The sequence below is a fragment of the Pipra filicauda genome, unplaced genomic scaffold, assembly GCF_003945595.2.
Source record: "Pipra filicauda isolate LSUMZ 115617 unplaced genomic scaffold, ASM394559v2 scaffold121_size3267253_pilon, whole genome shotgun sequence".
In the NCBI taxonomy this organism is placed as follows: Eukaryota; Metazoa; Chordata; class Aves; order Passeriformes; family Pipridae; genus Pipra; species Pipra filicauda.
This window is the reverse complement of record NW_024103674.1, coordinates 2401817-2426124: the sequence shown is the minus strand read 5'-3', so window position 1 is coordinate 2426124 and position 24308 is coordinate 2401817. Positions and strand designations below refer to the sequence as shown.

Sequence of the window (24308 nt, the reverse complement as noted above, 5' to 3'; positions counted from 1 at the left end):
TGTTTAAACCAATGGCTCAGAACAGAGTTTAGGTCATAAAAATACTTTCCAAACACTTAAAGAGTCTTCTACAAATTCAAATCTTTACAAATTCAGCTATTTAGAGACCACCAACCAGTTTCTACCAGCCTGCTTTCAGCTTTGAAAAACTAGAGAAAAGCTCTCAAATATAATTACCAAAGCAGCTCCACTTGTAACATACACTGCTGTCCAACAGTGTGAAACTGCTGAAGTTCTAAGGGAGACTGGGCTAGTTTTATTTAATGTACTGTCATTTCATTTCTGAGCACCAAACACACAATTTCTGACTTGAAAACATTGCATTGGTACTTAGACCTTGGGCCAATTTGGACAAAGTATAGGAAATCTGCATGGAGATCAAATAACAAAGAGCAAAAGCTTCTGAGCTGTTATTATCCTTCTGCTTTCCCCTATAAGTATATTAAGTATATTTAAGTAACCGACGCTCAATAACATCTCTTTTTTCCCCTCCTGAGGCACTGAAATTCCTTCTGTTGTTGTTCCATCACCAGCTAATAGAGACAAAGGTGCTCCTACCATTTCACAGAGCAGTGTGAAGCATCTGCCCTCACACAACACTGTGGTTTGCAAGTCTGTCTCCTGCACCTCCCAATCCTCCTTTATCTGTGTTATTTACCTAAGCTTTTATGTTAACTAAACCTTCACATTTTAAGCCCAGTTCGTTCTCTCTGCTTAACATCAACAGAGTATCAGTAGCACTACTGTGACTGTGATGGTCTAAGGATAGAAACAAGCCAAGATTTGTAAGAAAAGGTGATATCTCTTATCAGAGCAACCAGTAACATTGGGAGCAAGTTTTTGACCATATGGCCTCTTTTGCAAGACCGGAATTAAGAGGCAGAAAACTTCAAGAATATTATAAAGCAGATATATTGGTCCCCTTTGTCTAGGCTGGGCAAATATGATCTACCTATGAAGTGGAAAGGCAGCCTATGTATTGTCACTTCAATTTTAGAAGCAACACAAAGCCATTCCAAGCATTTCCCTCTGATTACTAAGTGCTCATTTCACTGGATGACAGTTTTCTCTGTCAGTCCACCTCAGCAACTTTAAACCTACAGATTAGAGACAGCAGAGGAAATGACTACAGATGTCACCCTTTTTATAAACTAGTACCTCCTAAAAGTTCTTGGCAACAAATATTTTGCTTACTCTTAACTGAAAGGCAGGTGGCCCAGATTCCTGTGTGTCATGGGACAGAGCCCTGTATGCAGCCTGTGCATGTACTGTTATTGCAATTTTAGTACTACAACTGCAACGTAGAACAAGAACCACATGAATTAAGGAGAGTAAATATTCTCTGAGTAAGGAAGAGATGCTGTTGGCACACTCTCCCAAACTAACCTTGCGAGGAAGCGAGGCTGAGCGGCGTCGGTGAGGAAGCAGCTGATGTGACACCACTAAAATTAAACACAGGCCTAGGAGGAAAGAGGAGGAAGGCAAAGAATGACACTTAGCTCAAAGTGTTGAAACTCCCAACCATATGATTAAGACAACTCTGAGACTCAGATTTCCAGTACACACTTGCACAAGGCACACAGCAACAGTTCCTCCAACAACTAAACTGGAAGAGAGAAGCATGCACACAGACTGTGCTCCATTTGTTTCCTCTCTGACAAGCCTTCTAGAGGGTTAAAGCAAGTCAGAATTCAAAGTTCTTTTGACCACCCCTCACCCTCCCACGTTCCTTCCTTTCTGCTGTATATTTTTCCCCCTGCAGCTTGGCCACCGAACACCATGCCCCAAAACTTATAGCTTTGGGGAGACTGGCAAGAGGGGAAACCACAGTGGCAACTAGAGTTTAAAACAGCTAAAAAGGGAAGAGTCAGTGCATGTACAAAAGGGAATAACACCCATCAAAAAGGAGATCACTCATAGCGAGACAGAAATGAAAAGTTACAGTTAACTATTTCACATTAAAAACATTCTGTCTTGCAAAAATACTGTGATCTTTCATAATGAGCGCTGGGGTCTTAGAGAGATCTTCATTCCCTGAGGCTTTTAAAGCTTTCTCTGATTCTCAAAGACCAGCTGCTGATATAGAAGTAAGGCTGTGGAACTAAGACATCACTGACAACAGCACTGTACTTAGCATATGGTTTACACACTGAGGCACTGCACATGGGACAAAGGCAGAGTTGTTTGCCTTTTGAATCTGAATTTCCATCACTCAAAAGGACTCTTTTAGCCCTCTGAAGAGCACAGCAAGGCACTTGGGTAACATCCTCTTGACAAATGTGCAGAGAAATGGGTAAGACTGCAAGAAATCAGCCATTTGAAAGTACGTGTGTTCTGAAATACTTAACGTTGCCCACTTCATAAAGAGAAATTCCCTTGAGTGTTAGACTGGTAAACATGCAGAATTTCAAACAATCATGTCTAAGGAGTTGTCCCTCTCCCCTAAACATAGATTATGTTTAGATATGATCAAAGAAGTATTTCTGCCATCCCTGAAAAAACACCCCCTAAGAGAGATTTCAGAGTAACTGTATGTTCATAACATGTGCCTTGCTTTGTGCTGTTGTTATGTAACAGCCATCACCAGATGGCAGGGGGCCTCTCTAGTCACCTTCAGGAACTGACTTTTTTTCCAAGCCAAAACATGAAATTTGCTCTGCTGTACTAGAATAAATAACTCATTCAGCAAGCCTGACCATCAGGACAGATGTCAAGCCCTAACTGGGAACTTGTTCAATACTCCACTGTAGATAAACCCCCAAAGCAAGCCAGTCATCCTTTACTCTTGATTAGTTACACACTGAAAAATCTCAGAGCAACATGATACTGCACCCAAGTCTCAGAGACCTTCAGACCTCGCTCAGGCTTCCACAAACAAAGTCTTCCAAGAACTCTGGTACAAAACTCCTGCCCTCCCAGTCTAACACGTGCAGGTGCCGTTTTATAGCATTACACATCTTGCAGGCAACACCTGCTGTAACAGCCCATACTCATATTTAAAGTCAACCACAAAGAACTCTTAAGGTTCATACAGACCCCGCAGAAGAGAACGAGAACGCTTTGTTAAGCTGTGAAGTTGTTGCTTGTACTGATGTCACAGTAGAAGAAACAGCTGTAACTGTTTTTACTGTCCCTTGTCCTGTAAGTTACAAGAACAACAAATAAATATACGGATAAAATACATTTACAAACAAAAAACCAAAAAGCACCTTGTCGTCCAGCTATCAGAAAAGGAATTAATAGCTTGCACATGCAGTCTGCAATTTAATAAACTTCAAATAAAAAGGAAATACTATCAAATTCAGGAGCTGACATTTTCAATAAACCAAAATTTAAGAAGCATTTGCCAAGTCAAATATGATTCCTAGTTATTTTTACTGCTTTTTACCCCTAGCTAAGAGGCAACCTACATCCACGGATTAAAGGCAAAAGACCAACAGAGATGGATTTCAGACATTTATGCAAGAGGCTTATAAAACCATGTCCAATGCAAGCATTATTATCTAATACACATTAAAAATCAATTCCTTCCTTCCCTGTCTCCTCTTCCCCCATTTGCATGAGTGATTTTAACTGAGCATTCCTTTCCTAAGAAACTTCCAAGCTGCGTTAGACCGATCACAGCATCTGAACTGGCTCTGAAGTTGGTCTTAGAGCTCAGTGCTCAACACACCCAGCACCAAATTAGTTCACTTCAAGCTTCTTCCGGTACTCCTATAATGCTGTGTGTTTAAAAATCAAACTAGCATGTTTAAAATGTTTAAAACCAGCATGATTTTCACATTTTAAAAACAAAACAGCTGCTTTTGATTTGCTGTCAAACCGCAGCAGCCTTTGGAAGACGTGCTTTTGTGTCTACTGATAAGGATTACATGTCTCGAGTCCACTCTGAACAAGGAATTCTATCACTGAATTCTAGATGCAGGAACAGAGACAAAACACAGGGCAAGATAGAAAACCACCCTCCTGTGCTTCTGTAACTCGGTTTCTCAAATTCTCTCCCTCAAGACTGGCACAGCAACCTCTCAGGGGAGGCAAATCTTTTCTCCTCTGTCTTCATTCACCCTGAGAGGTGGCAAGAGACATCCAGGCCTTATTTCCACCCCCACTCACGACAACTTACCTGAGATCTTGTTGACAGATGATGTTGGACCAGCTGTAGATGCCACAGTACAGGGTGCACACACAGAGGAAGGTGGAGTCTGTCCCTTAATGGAGCTTGTTAGAGGTGTCTAAAAACACAACACCAGGTCAGTGCAGTCTGTCCATTGACAAAGGTCCTTGGACATTGGTTTGGTATTGTTAGTGTCAAGCAATGACTTAAGAATAAAATAGAGGAAGGTGGTTGAAGCTCTCAGAATTGCCCTTCAATCTTGGGCCCATTATGTCCTGACACTTAAATACAGAGTCAATACTGAACTTTTTCAACAGGTCAGTAAACCTCCATGGGCAGCAGCTCAGTGATTCCAGGGGACAAAAACTGCTGTGTTGTTTTTTTTTTTTGATGTGTAGATATAAAACCCCCTAGCCTGACAACCAGTAAGAAATGTTTTCAGTAGGGTAACAGGATAAGTAAACTACTCTGTCCCTTGATTGCCTATCACTTTTTTTTTTTTGGTGTATCTACCTAACACAGTTTCCTTTGCTGTTTTTTTGCTGCAACCCCTCCTGCAGCAAGGTTGTGGCCATTAGAAAGCTGCAAGTCTTCAAAAGTGAGAAAAGGCAAGACATAACAAAGATATGTCTCTGGCATCACACTGTTGAGGTCACAGATAGATAAATGGTTTGTCAAGAATGCAGGGCGAGTTGTGAAAAGTGATTTTTAGATGATTTGTTCATCAACAACAACTAAACCCCCAAACTGTGCTGAGCATGCCCAGGTACAGCATTCCCCAGGGAAAGGGTTCTGTATCAGGTACCTGTTTAGCTTGATTTGTAGCAACAGTAGCCAAAACTTGATGAACTGCCTGGGCTGCAGAGTGAGGCACGGATGATCTTAAAAAGAAAAATTAAACAATTATATGAATAACTAGTCTGAAAGAGGATTTCCTCTCCTCTCAGAAAGCACAGCTTCCAGAAGCCTCGAACGACCGCCGCTATTAAAGATTCCACACACAACTCCAAACGAACAAATCTGATTAGAGAATAAACCTCTTAAGTGAATCAGCCACATTTAACAAAGGAAGTCTGCAAGTGTGTTTAAACCTCTAGACTTAAATGATCAAGTCTTCTTCATATACTGAAGGGAGTCAGGGCTTTCTATTTTACAGGGAGTTGATGAAATATCAGCAGGTAAGGAGATTACAATTTTATGCTTTGTGGATAACAAATCTAAGCAGCTTCCTTTATAGTGTGGAACCCAGACAAATAAATGCAATGCTCAGAAATGCTGAGCAAGGAGACAGAGTTGGGAGGGGGTGGAGAGAGCATTTCCTGTCTTTGAAGTGTAGCACAAACATTAACGAGGTCATGGCAAGAACTGTGATAAAATTAACCTGCATTCTACACTACAGGTTTGGGAATTTGACCATGAAATAAATTATACATGAGAACCCACAGAAAACTGCTGCAGAAAGGCAGCTTCTTATGGGATAAAGCATCCAACCTCTGCACTGTGGGCCATTAGCACACCAAATCACCATAACCTGGGAACAGCCATCCAGTTTTAACACCTCCTCAAGGTACGTGGCCCACCAGGTTCACAAGTTTCAATGGTCAATACCAGAAGATTTCAGAAGCTTAAATTCAACACTGTTTGCATTTTTTTTGTGGCAAAGGCCAGCTTTCTTACCCTAGCAGGCTCTCTCCATTTTGACTCAGGTCAGATGTTCCCTAAGGCAATAACCAATCTCTGTAATATGAAAAGGGCTGAGGCTGAAGTGAATCTGGGCATCTAAAGCTGTCTATCTTGTAAAGCATGTAACTTCCCAAACTGCAGTTACTGTCTGGTCAGCTACAGGCCAACTGACAGGAATTTTCTACCATATTCCAAAGGAAGTGGACACATGCATGAAACATTTTGCATGGCCATTTGGTCTTGGATATGGTTTTGTGCCTTAAACAGCTTTGCATTACTAGTAAGTCCTTTCTCCCCTCCAGCAATGCATGCTGTCTCTCCACATTGCATGGTCTGGATTTGCCCTCTGCCCAAAGCAAAACTAAAGCAAACAAGGAAAACTTCAAGATTAACACTGGAAGGAGTCGGTGTTGGGATGGTGCAGCTGTAAACTCAAGTTTAAAGTGAACAAAGAAGAAAACAACAGAAGGTCTGTGAAATTCATGACAGGGTGGGACCTTTCCCCCAGAAAAGTCTCAAGATCATTTGACCCACAGGTTCTCTGACAAGGCTATGGAAGTGCTGGGTTGGACTTCAGTTGTGGAAACTGGATTTTTTTTCTTCCACTGGAAACTATGTAAATGGACTGGGACCACCAACAAACCCAGTCACAGGCCACTGAACAACTGAAAAATCGTTCCTGCTTAACAACCCAAAGAGTGTGCTGTGGCAGCAAAAGGGAGTCAGGATGTCTGAAGTAGCAAAAACTGATGAATTAACTTTGCTGGGTGAATGCTCTTCATTTTAGTGCTGAATCTGACTGGCAAGTACGGTTCATTTGGGTAGAATTTTTAGAAAGTACATTTTTATGAGGTCAGCTATAAAATAAGACTATAGAGAAAGCCTTCAAGATATCAAGCTAGCTGGAGATCTATAAATTAGAGAGATCAATCAATACTGCCAGTCTAAAACTACTTGAAAGTAAGACAGGTCTTTAACTACAGCTCAAGTGAAAACCAATCTCATTTATGTATTGCTTGCTCACGTCCTTCTCTATGCACAGCCAGTACTTTCTACTTTTTTTCATCATAGTTCTGATGAAAAAGAGAGTGGAAAAGTCTTCCTGGTCACAATACTGCTAAAATGCTCCCACACTGTTTCACAATTAAAATGCAGAAGAAACCATGAAGTAAATGTCAAGGTCAGCAGCTGAGCACCACCACTGTAAGATTGTTCTGTCTGAAAAGCTGCATCAAAGGAACTTCACCTTTTTTCTTTGACAGTGAAGAGTATAAAAAAAATGTATGAAAACCAGAAGTGATGCAACAACAGCACTTGTTCCAGGAGCTGCATGTACAGCTCACAGTCATATGGATAAAGGATCTGCAACTCTGAGACATGTGGTGAGTTTATCCCACTTTATGCAGTAAGCCCAACTTTGCTCATACTTTTCAGCAGCACCCTTGCCTTCCCAGCCCAGAATATGGTGGCCATGCACTATCCTGGTCTTAAGCAGCAGTAGCAACTTCAAACAAAGACAGTTTCAAGGTCATTATAATGACAGGGAAAAGGACTAGTTCTGTGGCTGGTGACAGAGCCTGGTGATAAGACAGAAATCTTTGGAATGAGCTGAGCTGGCTGTTGTCTGTACGAGGCAGAGCAGGGAGGCCAAGTGTTACAGCTAACTCACAAGAAATCATAACAACTTCAAGGTTAAATAACAGAAGTCAACATTCATAATTTACTCATGAGGAAGACAGCCTGGCAGCTCTGTACTTCCCCAAAGTGATCGGCCCCCAGTGACACACAACCCTTCAGTCAAAATTCTGATGTCAAAAAATTTGAGACAAGTTTCCATAAAAGCCAGAGCACAGTTCTGCCTCCCTCAGGGGGTGAATCTGGGAATAGACAGAAGAGGCATAAGTCCAGAGGTTTTCTCTGTAATGGATGACAAAGTAGAAGGAAAACATCTGGACAGCCTAAAGTCAGACCACACTCAGCGACAGAGGGCTGCACGTCCCTCACTGAAAGAGGCAGAACAGAGGTAGTGACTGGAGAGATACCAGGTCCAAAGTACATATTAACAGTAAAACCATTGGATCCCAAAAGGAGAGGATGCACTAAAATGCATTTCACAGACTAATGGAGAAGGAGGTTAATACTGGTCTCATCATTTGTTCAGGACAAACCATGAGCAAATCCTTGAATGACCCGGAAAGAAGATCTATCTTTCTTTCTTTCTTTCATTCCACAAACCCAACACTCTTCTCTAAAACCCCTTTAGGTTTTCCACAGCCAGGCTATGTAAAACACTGCTACTGCTCCCCACTGGCAGATGTGCTCTACTGCAAGTGTTACTGAAGGCCACTCACCCTATTACTGCAGAGACAGCTGGAGTCAATGCACCAGGCTTGAGTTCTCGCACATTCACCACCTGAGGAACGTTTTTCAGAGTTGATTCAGTCAAGGAGGTGCTTACAGCTTTAAGGAACAAAAAAAGAGAGGAGGAAAAAAAAAAAAAAAAAAAGATGTAAAGATGATCTCCATATTAAGCATTTCATTCAAGATGGTGCCTGAGTAACTCCAAAAAATCCATCTCAGTTTCTGCAACATATGTAGCATATCTGGCCAAAAACATTTGGTATCTCAGCCCTCAATAAAGACACCAGAGAAGTGGACAATGACCTATATAGTTGGTACAATTTTTGTTGCTTGTTGACCAATTATTCTTATGAAGTTTCCCTTACACACACTGTAACATCTTCAGTTAACAGTGTAGTTACTCCCCAGCCTCTGCCAGAATTCATGTCACTAGTTAACCTTCTGCACTTAGGCACTCCTCAGGCAAGGAGAATAAACTAATCCAATTCCTCTACCAGTAACTGAGTTGTGTGTCTTTTCTGCACTGGCACTGCAGTGCTGGAGAAGCACCAAGAAATGTCTAAAGCTAAACAGGAAAAGCTTAGATTGGGGAACTCTTCTCCTGTCAATTCAAAACCTTACAAGCAAATCCAAGACTTAACAGTTCACCTTCAAATTTAAATTTCAATATTAATTTGTTTTACAATTCAGATCTTTAATTGCATAACTAATAATGAATAGTTATTAATACAGGCCACTGACATCCTTTCTCTGCTCTCCAAGAGTTTCCTGCACACAGATCAATGGTTGTGCCAGGACCTCATCAGCATTTCTGCCACTGCACAGATGAGAAAGGCAGAAGAAGTTTGAGGTGGGAGTTCCTCAGGCATTTTGTACTAGTAGCTTCCAGGAAGAAGGAAGACAAAGATGCACTGGATAGCTCAGAGATGCAACAACTACAGATCTGCGTCACATTTTGTCTGATGATCTTCTCCTCTGAGAGAAATAAATTCCTGTGAAAGCCACATTCAGCTGCTCAGAGGTCACTTGGGCAATTAGCCATCCTTTTACCTGGGGATTGGTTAGCAGCCATCTGCCTCTGCAGAGCTGCAGCAGCTGCTGCTTGTGGTGCTGGAACAGTGACAGTGGGAGCAGGGGCCCCGTGTTTCACAGTCTTTGTTGCAAGCATTGTGCTGTCTGCCCCTTGTGGTATTATTCTGTTTGAAGACGTAGGCACTGAAAAACAAAATGCACAAAAACATTACAGTCCATTGTATCTCTACAAATCAGGCAAGTCTTTGAAAGCCTTTGCTGAACTGCAGTTCCTCTAAAGTGCACAGTTTCCTTCTGACAGGACTGATGTGCAGACCTTTCAAAACAATCAACACAATCTGTCCCTAGCAGTTTTGGTGTATCCCAAGGAATTCAGCAAGTAAGTCTCAATAGATGTCATTTCAGTGCATTAGAGGACTTTAAGTTTGCTGTTACAGACACTTCTGGTGACACTTTATTTTTCTCTGGCTTCAAAGATTAAAAAACCTCTCCCACACAAGGAAAACTGAGTGTATGCAAATACAGTTCTTAGTGAGACTTGCTGGGCTCAGAACTCCTAACCTTGGCCACATCAATCAAATGCAGCAGTACTTCAGTTTCCTAGTCTTTAGGGCAGTATTTTAGGTCACTACAATCTGAAAGAACCAGGCTATCATGAAAACACAGTCAATGAGTCAAGGTCTTTTAGTACTTTTAGCTCAAGTTCATGAGTTAACAATGCCACTCTGCTATTGCTCCTGGGAACTTGGCAGCATAAATCTGCCTCCTGCAATCTCACTTCTCCAGGGCCTGAAGCACTGGCAGTGGATACAGTGGTTAAAGATACCCACAAGAACATACTCAGAATTGAAGAGGCACTGCAAACACAACTCATGCAAAGTACCCAGGGAGAGGTGCTGCTTCCCAAAGGACGGAGACTGAGCCATCAAACCAGGCTGGATAGAGGGAGTTCGGACCACAGGAGCATGACGAGGGATCTGGACTGGAGCAGCCTCTTCTTCCTGGTCCACTGCTTGGGAATCATCATTCTCCAGTGACTGGGAAACTGAGGATGTTGAGCTGACTTCATCCAAATCTTCATAGTATCTTGTGGACAGGAAGGCAGATCGGGACAAACTTGCTGCAATATCAGAAACAAAATCATGTGTGTATTAAGTTGAGGGAACCATTCAGCCCAACAGCCACAACAGGTGCACCCTATTTTAGGATGCTCTTCTATTGGCTTGTTTTAATCCTGCATTGTTAGGATTTGACTTCTTAGCTGCCAGGAAAGGCAGCCTTCAACCAGACAGTAACTGAAGAAAATTCTTACTGAGAGCAGATGGGGGAACAGGAAAGGGTTGAGAAGCCAAAAGCTAACTTCAGGACTGAGTCCTACAGCAAGTACTCACCCTCCTGGAAATCACTTCAGACTTCTACATTAACTAAAGGTTTACCTGGAGCTGTAGACCTAATTGGTGGAGTTTTCCTCTTGGCTAGGAAATTCCTCAACTGTGCCTGCTTCACTGGGGACAACTTAGCTGAAAAATGGAAGACAGTTATTAGTCTGTAATCGAACTGCAAGTCAAAAAAAAAAAAGTAATTCACATTTATGGTCTGAATGCCAGGAAGAAAGAATAAATTACCAGGTGCTTTAGGCAGAGGTTTGGCTTGTGATTTCAAGGTAGTTTTCATCAAAGCATTGCGTAGGCTTTCAAGGTCGCTGTCAAAACTGGGACAAAACAGAGCAGTGAAAAAACATCATCAGCAGAAAGAAGCCAAACAAATCAGGAACAGAAGAGGGTCAAAAGAGCCACTAGAACCACTGGAAGAACAATCCGCTCCTCTAGACACTGTGTGATTTAAACAACTATTTTGGAAACTTCAAGAGCCATTCACTTCTTCCTCCCAACTCAGACAGACAACCAGCAGTATCTCAGCCTGGAGGCTCTATTATCCCATTTACTATAAAACCCCTTAGGCTTCTAGGGGAAATTTCTGACACAGCATCAAACAGTGTGTCACAGAATATAACCAATGAGCTTCTATATCACCCGGGCACAGTTCAGTGTAATTTTTAGGGACATCCTGTCCTCCCATACCATGCCCACAAAACATCATTCTTTGGAGGATGCACCTTGCACACTGCTAGGGGCAAGAGAGGAGGAGTGTCAACACCACTCAGAAATTCATGTTACACATACCTCTGAGCACTGCTGAGAGATGTATCGCTGGGAACACTCCACTGAGATGTCTGATTATACAGGCGGAGCTGCTGCAGGCTGTTCACCAGGTGATTCAGTCTCTTCCTCTGCTGGTTGATTATTTCCCGGTTATTAGCCAGGGTGTTAAACAAAGTCTCTCGCTCAGGAACGATCAGACGCCTGAAGGGATCAGATCAAGAGATAAGGACCATTCTGTCTATCTGGCCACAGGCAGGCAAGCAAACACCAAGTGGTTTAGTGGTTCTGGCTACTTAAAACTCAGTGAGGTTTGGTGGTTCTGGCGACTTAAACTCAATGAGGTCAAACATGGTTTGGTTTGAACAACAAAGAAGTTCAGTTCATCTCCAGTGCATATTTCTCCTTTAGATATGCTGCCCCTTTATTCATTTAGCTCATTTTCTTCATGATGTTTTACCTATTAGTAAGGTTTCATTAGCTACCATCAATGGATTTCTACAGGTTCTTTCTATAAGCACTATTTGCACTTACACAGAGACATAGCAATGTATGTAACACGTATGAAGCCAGAGAGTCTAAACCTGTAGCTCCCAGTAGGTGTCTTAGCCAAGCTTTACTCCCAGACCCCTTGAAAAAGATCACCCTGTTAAAAGGCTTCTGTCTGTTGATTAGAAACTAATTCCCAATTCACTGATGTGTTCTTTATAGTAGTTCTCTACTCCAATTTCAATGACTTACTTCTGCTTTCTCTTCTGTTCCAGATGCCGATCCCACTCCAAATCCAGAACATCATTCACATCCTGAACAGCAAACTTCACGTACTGGTGCAAGCGCCGGATTTCCTGCCATGCAAGATAAAGTCAGTTTTTAATTCAGTTCAGAAATCTCAGTTTCAGAAGCTGAAGACTCTTTGGGTTCATTCAGTCCAAGCCATGCAGCACTTCCCTATATTTCTGCCTGGAAAGTTTTACCAGCACAACAGAACCAAACGTAGAGAAAATTTACTTATCAGTCAGTAGGGTACACACAGGGTTTAGCTTGGGCATTTTACCCCAGCTCTCATTTCTCTCTCTAGAAATAATACTTTCCATAATATTTGCAAAACATTGCCAGATCTTTAAAGAGAGGGTTTTACAAACACCAGGCATTGTACAAAACAATCCTTATTTCAAATGTCATTTCACAGAACATGAGTCATTTGCTCCCATTTTATAACGCTGAAACTTCTAACAATTGTAAGTGATCAAAGCTTTGCAGGCAATTTGCAAGGCTCTGGGAGACCAGCGTTCACAGACCATGATTCATGAAAGCATTCACAAATGCTCACAACTCCCACATTAAGGCAAGGAATTAATTTGATTTTTTATAGGTAGGAAAGAAAAAAAATAAATAAAAAGCAAGCACGGAGAGTAAAGTGACTTATCCATGACCACACAGTTGCACAACTGCCACGGCTAAGCCAGAGACCTCTGGCCTCAAGCCCTGCTCCTTAAACAAACCCAGCACTCAGTCTCATTACTGTCATCCCTCCAGCCTGCCATGGCACGGCCATGGCTTGAACTCTGACCTTGTAAATTGGAAGAAACCAACTGCAGTTGGTTCCAGCTCATCCCAACAGAACGCTCACTTAAAATACAACGATCAAGCAGCCAAGGAACATGGTTTGGGAAAAATTCCACTGCAAATGTTTTCAAGACACAGCATGAAATTCTAGTGTGACATCCCCAACCTGAAACCAAACCTAGTTCTGCTGTGGGCTTAGTGTTACACACTGCCAAGGCCAAGTTTTCTCCCTCCAGCAACTATATAGCAGCAACTCTCTGGATACCAAATCAATATGGCTGGACATCAGAAAATTTTCAGGGTCTTTAAAACTTCATTGAAAACTAAGACACAAAGCTGACTAAGGGAGCTTTTCTCACCCAGGAGAATGGGGATCATGCAGACTGAGCAAAATTTAAGAGTCAGAGCAGAGCTTTCCCTCAAACTTTCAGAAAGTTGACCTGAAAGTTCTCTCCTTACATTCCAGTCCACTTCCACTTCTCTCTCAGTGTGTTAGCCTTTCCTCATGATCCTCTCTCTAGAACAGGGAAACATGCATTTCAAGATTATCTCTGAAGTCACAAGCATAAGCTTGAACTGTTACAGAGACATACTGGACATCAAAGCAAGGGGTGCAATTAAGACTGTGAATCAATCTGCAGAACCCAGGTGAAGATCAGAGATCAGACCTGAAAGAAATGACTTTGTGTCAGCTCATTTCTAATAACTGCATGCCTACTCCTGATAACTCCTGCCACAAAGATGACATTCAATTATGCCTTCAGCCTGCCAGTCAAACTTCTTGAGGGGAACTTATCAGTGTATAAAAGACCAAGTATCATTTGTAGGGCACATTCACTCTATTTTGCTTAGGGTTAAATAGCCCTCATCACCAGAGCTGTAACAAAGAGTGCTTCACCCCTATTTTCTTTCATGTCTTTGAAAGCCTCTTTATGTACTGTTGGTTATTTTCCTTTGTGCCCCAGCTTTTAGAATATCATTAAGCTTTATGCTCCACCATCCATGAAATTAACCACACAATTCTGTAAGTCATAATAAATCATCAAATTGTTCCATAAGGCACTTGCTGAAGATAAAAATAATTCCAAGAACTCTTCTATAAAGTGTAGGAAAAAAAACCCCAGCACTCTTTTATCTGAAATCCTTGAGCAAATATTACAGGCTGAGAAGGAACAGGATGTCAAAGAGTCACATTCTAAGCTTAGAATAGACTTGGATCTCAGGTGAACTACTTCCCTTCAGCAGGAGTTTTGAATCACTGCAAACGGCAACAACAGAGAGGAGCTTTAGGAGAAGATTTTCAGAGTGTCTTTAAACTCATGGAAAACAAAGCTCACTGCACTTTTGCTAGACTATGTTGAAACAGCAAATACCTAGGGCAGAACAACAATGCTGGGCACTCGCACATGCAAACCTCAGTTATATTTTACTTAAAACTCTCTATTTTCGTACCTGAAGCTGTGCTTCACTCTTGGGATCCAAAGGTTTCTTATAGAGCAAGTGTAAATACCCCGAACTACGGTTCTGTTCGTTCTGTTCTTTAGCCTCTTCTACCCCTGCAAATCCCTCCAGCAAGGTTGTCTTCAGAATACTAATATCTCCATGAAGTGACTGCAATTAGAAATAGAACAGATGGGACAAGGTTCAAAGTAGGTTCTCATTGCCATCTCCAGCACAAGGGCTTTTGCAAGCACCTGCCTGAAAGCACAAATGCAAATGTCACCCCCACATTAACACGGCAGAGTCAGATGTTCCATCTACATCAGTTCAGCTCTGGCAGGTTAAGTAGGAACATCAGGTGAGGAACAGTCACTGCTGAGGAGCTAAATGGTTTACAGTTTGAAGATACCCTGCTCACCTCTGTTGTCTCTTTAATTTCCAAGAGGAAGGTGTGAAGATCATCTGACTCGGTTCGCAACATCTTCATTTCCTCTGGAGTTCCAACTTGGAAACAGGCTTTGGAAGTCCGGGCCTTCAGCTCCTCCATCTCCTTTTGAAAATGTGCAATCTGCAAAGTCAAGAGGAAGAAAGTGCAGCCAATGAAACACAGCAGGGTCTGGAACAAATGTCACAGCTCCTGGATCATGCTTCAATTGCACCATGAACACCTGTCACTTTGCAGCCAAAGCGGGAAATTTCTCTTGAACTTTTTAACAGGAAAGAACAGTCCATCTTTTTAGCACAGTGAGTGAAGATGACTGAAGAGGACACACAGACAGCAACTACAAACCAGGCTGATTATCTTGGGAAAAATTTCCATTCTGATTCCTAAGCTACTTACAGGCACCATCAGAACACAGCTGAACTGAAGTGTCTGTGGTCTTAACAGTTTCCAAAATGTAGAAAACTGCTTCAAAGTCTCACCTCCTCTCTGATTCCTGCTATGACAGGGTCTGAATCCTTCCACTGGTGGGTCTGTTTTTCTAAAGCTGCATTGGGGAGTGCTGATTTGCCCTGGGGAAAAAAAACCAAACCAATATTAAAGGATATATCCACTGCAACAGGGAGCTTAGAATACCAACAAAGGCCTCATGTTAGAAACTACATTCAGACACCAGATAACTCTGATTATAACAACACAGATCAAAACACAACTCTCTAAAGACATGCAGAGAACATTGTTTTAGAACCACAGATTTGCTGTTATTTAAATGTCAAAAGCTAGCTAATTCTTGGACCTAAGAATACTAATTCTGTCCAAGGAATTCTAAGCAATTGATGGGCCATGCAAAATATTCACCCTCTGAAGAACCCAGTCCAGTTCCTGTTACCTGAGCAGAGCTTGGCTTTGCTGCAGACGGGGTGATTTTGGGTGTCTTCTGTACTAAGGAAGCTGAAGGAACATTTTGAGCAGGACGTGCCACTGGAATTTAAGAAGAGGAACAGTAATTTATGAACTTATACAAAGGTTGAGAAAACAGCTTGTGATCAGACACATAATCACTGCTGTCAAATCCAACAGCAGCAGTGCTATGGGCCCTAGCCCAAGAACACACCTTCCTCAGGTGCCTTTTCACTCCCATCCAGTGAAAACTGGCTAACAGTAAAAACTGCCACTTTGCAGTAAACCCAGTAAAAACTGCTAACAGTAAAAACTGCTACTCTGCAGTGGCTGGCTGTACCACTCCTGAGGACCTCGAGACCCCCAGTCACACAACCATTTGAGAGATGGAATATCATTCTGCTAAGAAGTGAGTGCCATCTGATTTGAACTCATTTGCGATCCTTTTGAACTCTAGTCAATCCAGATGCAAAGAAAGGCATCAATTTGTGTGACTGCCCAGAAACATGCATAATCAGAGCTGCATTACAGAGCCCTGAAAATGCCAGAACTTGTGGATGAATGTAAGCAGCTGAATATAATTGTTTCACATATGTCTCTCTGAGGGATGAAGAGCACAAATGGAAAAACTGCTCAGTTTCAAGACTAAATGCATCACACCATTACAGTGTGCCAATCAGGAGGGTCATTAAAGCAAGAAAAACAAGAAAGAAAGAAGCCAAATAAAGCTCTCTATATTTTAAGACTTTTAGAACATTGTTTATAATGCACTATTCCCAACAACAGGATCAGTCTCCTACCCGTGGGAGGCACAGGGGATGAAGTCTTCAGTGGTGTGGCAGGAGAGGCTGGGACAGGTGTGGACTGGCTCAGAGAACCTCCAGAAGCAGGTTTTGAAGTGGTTGAGAAGGAAAACATTGTGGAAGTGCATTGGCCACTGCTGCTCGTGGGAGAAGAGGTGTCTACAGCAGTGAACCTGCAACAAAAAGCAGAACATCTCTCAGCTCTGAACTGATCCTGCTGCCTCCCTCCCTCCCTCCAAAATGAAGCATTAAGTTCCCATGAATTAGCATCCACTGGAATCAGCAACAACTCAAGCTCCAGCTATAACACCAGGAGGGTAACTTCTGGAGATGGTAGGGAGGAGCCACTCAGGATAATTTCTGAATACATGGAACCACAAAGACTTCTACCACAGACCCACCCAGTGAGCAAAAGCCAAATGCCAGCAAAAAGTACTACACTGCTTCAAAATGCATCTCATCATTTTGCACCAACTATAGCAAATCTGAGCTGCCCTTCAGTATCATCCTCACAGCAAGGCTCAAGCAGAAATTCTGCAAGAAAAGATGAATTTCTATTCATCTGCAAACTCATCTCCTCAAGGCAGCCAGTTTAAATATTCAGCCAATTCACTGGTGTATCATTTGCTTTATACATAAAATATAAAAAGCCCTAAGAGCTCCCATCAGATCCTGGTGTAGTAAAGATTTTCCCAATTAAAAAAAAAAAAATCATTTGAACCATTGGAAATTTCTTGTGATACATTTACATAAAAGTTGCTTTCTATAAAAAGCAGCTTCAATTAACATAGCTCTGTGTTTTAAACCATTTTTTCTAAAAACAGAGAGCAAATCTCAGGAGTTGGAGGGAAGAGTGGGTACATGAAATCTGAGAACATTCACTCAAACCCATTTTGCATAGTTTCTAATCAATATTATTTTTTTTAGTGGGTGTGAACAAGCTTTAAAGATTCCAGATCCTGTGTTCAGTGACCAAGCATCCATTTAGAACAAAACCAAAAGGTCTGGCACCTTCTCTGTCGAACACAGGAGTGGCAAAGCCATCCATCAACTGTGGATACAGCTTCCCCTCAGCTCTCCAAGTTACTCTTCAGGTTGGGGGAAGGAACCTTCAACAAACACTCTTGTGCTATCACCACCTCAATAAATCAGTCCCAGACAGAAGGGATTTCAAATCCCAGAGTTTTTAACCACGATTTGCATCAAACCAAGGCATGGAATTACCATTTGATGCCTATGAAGAAGACACATAAAAAAAACCTCCTAGGTCTCAGGCAGTTTGGCAAATTATCAGTCTAATTTTTGGCATTGTCCCTTCACTTATATCCTACCCATGAACATAACCTCTGAGGGTTTTCACAGTTGAGACAGCTACATCTTAAAGGTGGGCTTCCTCAGTGCTTTCTTGGGAGCATGGGGAACAGCTGTCAAGGCAAAAAGCCAGACACCATCTTCAGAACTACCATACAATATCCATGCCTAGAGCAATTTAAGAAGTAACCAGCCCCTGCATTCACTATTTATCTATTTACTTCTCATTGAGGTTCACTTTGACTGAAGAAGCTGAAGGTGCAAAAGACGACTTCTGAGCAGCAGGAGCTGTGGAGAACGGTGGCCCAGGTGAGCTGTCTGCAGCTGGCTTAAAGTTCATGGATCCAAAAGGAAAGGAGGTGGCAGTAGCTGTAGTGGTGCCCACAGGAGGAGTCATGGATGCCTTAGAAGCAGCAGAGGAGAATGTTGCTGCTCCAGTCAGAGCAGGAGTCTGGGCTTGCTTGGAGGCATCAGTGGCAAAGGGGTACGGTGGAGGATCACTGCCCGAGGAGCCAGGTGTCTTCACAGCCGAAGGCATGAAGGAAAAAGCAGCTGTTCCACCCCCTGTGGGAGGCTGACTTGAGGCAGGAGTAGCAGGAGCAACACCCGGTACTGTGTCAGGCTTTAGAGAAGTTGGAGGAGTGGTTGGAGTTGGGGCAGTGATTCCTGCAAAAAGACAAATTGGAAAGGATGAGACTCATCTGGCTGCACTGACTAATGGCAGAAGGTATTGCAAGGCCAAATGTTGTTTGATGGGGACAGCTCAGCACTGCCTCACTCACTGGACAGACAGCACAGTGAGGAAGAGAGATGGCAGAGCTGGGCCTGCAGTCCCCAAACTCAGCAAGTGATACAGAAAGTGCACACAGTCCAAGTCACGATCAATACTACAATCTGTCTAGATTAATGTTGTCTGCAGTTTCCTGTGAAAAGGCTTCACCTCTCTCCATTGATTTTGATGAGGTTCCTGCCATCTCAAGTAAAACAGGCAATCAGCACACAAGCCAGCCAGCACTGCAGAGGGGCAGGCTGCCAAACAGCAGCATTGGGGTTGGGGAAGGAGAAGCAAATTTGGGCTTAGAGACAAAAATGATGCTTTTGCAGTTATTACTCCTGCACTGAGACAAGCAAAACAATCAGCTTATCTGCCTACCCCGCACAGAGAACTGCCTATGTCACACTACACAGGGCAACACATCTATAATTCAAAACAAAACTACTATTCTTCACCTGCTGACACAATTTTCACAGAGCTGCAGAAAGCTATCGTTTAAGTAAGGTTTGCTGCAGCCAAACACCTTAGTTTGCATCATGACCTCCTGTGGCAAAAGTATGGAGGAAAACCATCACCTCTCTGAAGTGTGCAGACCACGCTCTGGGTCTGCAAAGTGCTTGATCCTTGTCCCCAAGCAGAGCCTGCAGCCCCTGCTGCAGTTAGAATCGTGCACCCCAAAGCTGGACAAAGGGCCTCCTAAAACTGCTTTGGCTCTGTTCTCCAGAGGTTGAGTCTAAGAGCACAGCCTGCAAAGTACTTGAGATCCTACAACAGACAGGACTAGATGATTTCACACTGATGCACAAAGGACACAGAACAGTCCTGGGAGCACAAAGCACCCATCATTACATAGAAAAAAAAAAATGTTTTCTGTGACCACATACGTGTCTGACTACCAAACTGACAGACGAAGACGACACAGATCCACAAATGCAAGTGTTCCCCTACCCCACTGGAGCACTTACCTGCTGACTTTGGAACTCTCTCTCCTGCCAACTGCAGCGGCTCTGGGGTCACAATAAGTGACCTGACCCCCGGGTTTTGGTTGATCATGTAAAACGGGCAGAGCACACCGTCCGTAGAGAGCAAGATCAGAACTGGAGCTGGGGCAAGGACCTTGTCATCACCTGCCAGAGACCACATATGTAAGTCCTGCAGTCAAAGTTTCTTGTTCTGTTCCTATTGGCATTGCCACCTTAATGTGACTTGATGAGTACAATATTTCCTACATTTCTCCCTTCATGATTTTATTTGCATTTTTGTTCCCTTGCTTCTCTATGAAATGCCCGGTTTTTTATTTTCCTTTTGCTGTCCTTTCTGTTCCTGACTTCATGTTTCATAAATTCATAGATGAAGAGTTATTTTGGCACTCAGATGTCACCTCCTGAATGACAAAGTCCAAATTCCACCCATGAATTCCTGTGCCAAGCTTTTTCATATTTTGAAGCAGTCCTTTTTCCTCACTGATATGCTGCTCCCTCTGTCCCTTTCAGCAGTCCCCATATTCCAGTGGGTCCTGTCACCTCATTAACATTCATATCCATAAAGTACCAAAGAGAATTGCTACATAGGAAGCTTCTTAACTTTAAAGAAAGCCAACATCAAACAAATATCCTTGTGATCTGAACCTCTGATATAAAATACTTGTGTTATTTGCAGCTGCTCTGTGAGTCTGCTTCAGTTAAAAAATTCTCAGCACGGTTAAACGCTCCCTATATTTCTAAATAAAAAAGTCAATAATGGTTTAACTGCCTTTAATTAAACAAAAAACCTCATACAATCTAGAATGCAGGAAAAATCTGCTATAATCATGGTGCCTTGTTTGTCAGGCAGTGCAGTGCATGGCCATGTTTCTTTACCTATCGATTCTTCAAGAAAAGCATGCCAGGGAAGGGCAGTTTCCACATGGGAACAAGTTACAGGACAAAAGAGGTTTGTTTGCAACCTAAACTTGCTGTGAACTGCAAAGCCAATTGGTTGCACTCTGTGAGAATACAGAGAATGTGTTAGTAAAAAGCTTCTCCAAAAGCCTTTCTAAAAACCCTACAGGTTTTAAAAATCTGTCCTGAGAGATTCCTTAATCCAGCAACTGTATAGATTAACAGAGAAAAGGCTTCAAATTCAATTTGGCATTCAAGTACAAAGTTTGACCTCAATTCCCTACTGTAGGTTTTCATCCAGGTAAAGTTCTCAGTTAACTGGCACCCTCCTGTGCTCTTCAGGAACTCCTGACTGCAGTACCTTCCACTCTGCCTGAAGGCATCTCTATTTCAATCTGCCTCTGGGTTTCAAGGGAGAGTTCTCAGAATTCACTAAGATACAACACAGTAGCTCAGATGTAGCTTCAGACTCTGACAAGGTGCTCAGAAGAGCCTTCAGGCAGCACAGAAGGTACAGCAATAGTGCAGCTGCCTAGATGTAGAGCACAGCAGGGTTTAGGCAGTACAGACCCTGTGCTTTAATGCAGAATTAAAACCTACACATTCACCTCAACAATCTTTGCTGTTTCTGGCTTTGAAACCAACCCATTTTTGCTTTAGATCAGTGCAAATGTACTTCACACAAAACAGTTCAGCAAAAGGACATAAGTGACAAGAATAAAGAACACCTTGCAGGCAGCCTGAAATCCCCAGTGTTAGAACATGACTCATTTAAACTCGCTATTATCCCAGTTCTGTGAAACACAGGTGTAGCTCAGGAGCTTTGTTTCCCAAGTCTGTTACTGTAGTATCCCAGGCTCCTGAAAGCTCCAAGGAAGAACTGCATTTAACACTTTGCCATTTGAATCCTTACACAAAAGTAAGGCCACATGTTGTTGGTTTGGTACTAAAGGCAGGAGGTGTGTCAGTCTGCCTTTCAGAACCATCTCCCAGAACCCCGAGCACCAGCCTGCCCCTCAAAAATATCTCCTACATTGAGATTTTTGGACTACTCCACCAGAGAGACTAACAAGACTTACTGATCATGATGGGCATGTTACTGGTGTAGTCTACAGCAACACCAACGGGCAGAGTGTCATCACTTTTATCTGTCACAGGAAGTTCTGCTCTGCTGGAGTCCTCCAAAAGCCACAATTCCCAGTTCTGCAAAAAGCGAGAATATTAATTTGACTACTGCTTTCCTGTGATCAGCTCTCTTCAGAACTCCAGCCTGAAGGACTAGCTAGAGAGCATCTACTTAAATTTTTCACATTAACAAATGCCAGAAGTATCAGGGCCCTTCACAGGTCTGTGTGTGACTTCTCACACATCACTGCATGTCACCTCACATGAATCACTTCATTAAAGTGAGCTTGACCAAATTTTGAGACTGCTAAATGAATCATGAAAAACAGACTTCTGGTATTTGGTTCACAACCCACTGTTTCTGTTTGTGCTTTCTCTCTGTGTCACACAAATCTCTTGTTCATCTAAGAATTACCTTAAGATTCTGTACAATTTAGAAGCTTGTTTAGTTTTGAGGTGCTTTTAAAAAATTCATCCTCTCATTGTATTCCAGGTTTTATACAGGTTATACTTAGATTTCTGGCAAAGAGGAGGTACACATGCACAAATACAACACAAAAATATATTCCCCAAGTGGAACAAAAACATTACCTGATCCCCTTGCTTGGCAAGAATGCTAACTTCTGTGGAAGCTGCCGAAGCTGCCAGAACCAGATCCCTGCAAGCATGGACACAAACAGCTTAAAACTAACAAGACAGTCCACTGCAAGGTCCCCAGCTCCACAATTCATTATTATCTACATAAATCTGCAACTAGGAATCAACTAAGAATACAGTTGTACAATACAAAAATGACTTTCCCTGCCAAGATGAGGGAAACACGTCTGGTACATCACTACAGAGCTTTTTCTTTCTTTCAAAGCAATGATTTGGCAGACCCTGTATCATCATAAATAACAATGGTCCAAGTCAGGTAGTTGAAAAGTTAGAACAGTTTCTTCATACAGACACATAACTAAGTGAGACAAGTCGTGCTTTACCCACCCAGTAACTTAAAATCTCAAGGGAGATAGTTATGACAGATTTTAAACAGTCTTATGTACCTACATGAAATCATACAAATTCTCACCAAATGAGTATGTTGGCACAGAGATAAAGCATGCAGGAGAAATAAGCTGTACTTTTCACACAGCATTTTCAAAATAGCAATTTAATTTCTCTCAAACTCAGGTATTATATAGTTTACAAAAAGAAGGAACACAGTATAGGGAAAGGAATGACCACTCAGACACAAACACCAAGGGAAAGACCTTGCCATGATTCCTGCCACTCACCACTCCTCAACAAAGCTGAGGAAATAATGATGCTGTCTCTCCGTGCAGCTCCCATAGCACGGCTCCATGAAATTCACAAACTTCTCTGGTCGCTTCTCTTCCTTTTTCTGTAAAATCAACATTCCTGATTTATCTTGCAATGTAGAAACTGAGTAATCTCCTATAAATCTGCATCAGGGTACACCAATAATGTCCTGATTTGATCTCAGCAGAGAACAGGTTGAACTCATTGATTTTCAAGTGGATTTTACTTCCTCCACTGAATCCCCCCAACCTCAAAACCATGATTTACCACAGCACCAAACCTGAGTTCTATATGATGCCAACAATAAAGGCAACTTGCCACTGTAATAAACAAGTCAAGAACAAGCAACAAACACTTGTGTAGCTGTGACTTGCTGGCACTTACAGGCAATATGGCTATGACCACTTCTGGGGCTGTTTCCAGAGTCCCATCAGCTGCTGCATACACGATAGTAAAGACATATGTGCCAATCCACAGTACATCCAAAACTGAAAGAGAAAGCAAATACCTCAGCCAGAAACACTTCAGAATGATACTTCCTTGGTTATCTTGATTTTAACTGTGCACAGCACACAGAAGGAAATGACAAAAAAACGGCAACTAACTCCTTAACTACCAAGTTTCAATGATTTGTCTGCAGAACATCAAAATTATTAGGGGGGAAAATTCTTTGATCCCAGAAATTTCAAATACAAGCTAAAAGAATATATTTGGGTTGCTTGATGATATCACAGATGAGACAATGCCAGTGTTTCCACATATAAGTGGTGGTGTGGCATATCCAAATGAAGCATTCCTGCTTTTCTAAACTTTCTATTTTGACACTGTATTGAAGAGGCAAAATGATGAGGTGAAACTCATGTGGAATATGAGAATTAGATTTATATTCAGAAATTTTCATGCTAAAGGGAAATACTTGTGACAGTACTGTCTATCATATCAGTGAACAAAAAATAGCTTTCAAAATGCATATTGAAAACATTCTAGAAATAGAGGAGGACTCTGGCCAACTGGTAATTTTTCTATGCAATTCAGAGATATAGCATTTTTCCCAAATATGTGAATTAAATCACACTGTAATTACATAACCAGTGCAGTATACAGCTGCTACAACTAAAGACAACAGGAGAGAAAACAAGTTAAAAAGAAATAAAAAGATGTACCTTTAACAGGATTGTCCGAGTCATAAAAAGGAGGACAAGGGATTACTTTCTTCTCCTGTAGATTCTGCAAATAAAACAACTCTTAAATACAAAGAAAAGACAATGAACAAAGCCAACTGCAAGTTTTGCAGAAAGCCCACAGAATTGTTTTAAAGCAACTCACTCTTTAACACTCATCATGTGCCACTCTGAAATTGTGACTTTTTAGTGACCATTGCAAAACCTTAAACTAAACCCAATATTGGCCTAAGACAC

General features: G+C 42.1%; 1 protein-coding gene across 2 annotated transcripts in view; it reads right to left on the bottom strand.

Moving 5' to 3' along the window:
- NUP214 (nucleoporin 214) overlaps positions 1–24308 on the bottom strand; it is a 41244-nt gene that overhangs the window by 13114 nt on the left and 3822 nt on the right. For both annotated transcript variants that reach the window (XM_027739304.2, XM_027739306.2), the window contains exons 6-28: positions 24054–24117; positions 23275–23378; positions 22866–22972; positions 22183–22249; positions 21546–21669; positions 19552–19713; positions 18033–18477; positions 16498–16673; positions 15687–15778; positions 15280–15369; positions 14774–14923; positions 14368–14526; positions 12091–12194; positions 11374–11553; positions 10816–10901; positions 10627–10710; positions 10074–10310; positions 9209–9373; positions 8149–8257; positions 4920–4995; positions 4124–4232; positions 3037–3139; positions 1387–1460 (exon numbers count right to left, since the gene is read on the bottom strand). In XM_027739304.2, coding sequence (XP_027595105.1) covers positions 1387–1460; positions 3037–3139; positions 4124–4232; positions 4920–4995; positions 8149–8257; positions 9209–9373; positions 10074–10310; positions 10627–10710; positions 10816–10901; positions 11374–11553; positions 12091–12194; positions 14368–14526; positions 14774–14923; positions 15280–15369; positions 15687–15778; positions 16498–16673; positions 18033–18477; positions 19552–19713; positions 21546–21669; positions 22183–22249; positions 22866–22972; positions 23275–23378; positions 24054–24117 — 3067 coding nt within the window. The remainder of the gene's footprint in view (positions 1–1386; positions 1461–3036; positions 3140–4123; positions 4233–4919; positions 4996–8148; positions 8258–9208; positions 9374–10073; positions 10311–10626; positions 10711–10815; positions 10902–11373; positions 11554–12090; positions 12195–14367; positions 14527–14773; positions 14924–15279; positions 15370–15686; positions 15779–16497; positions 16674–18032; positions 18478–19551; positions 19714–21545; positions 21670–22182; positions 22250–22865; positions 22973–23274; positions 23379–24053; positions 24118–24308) is intronic.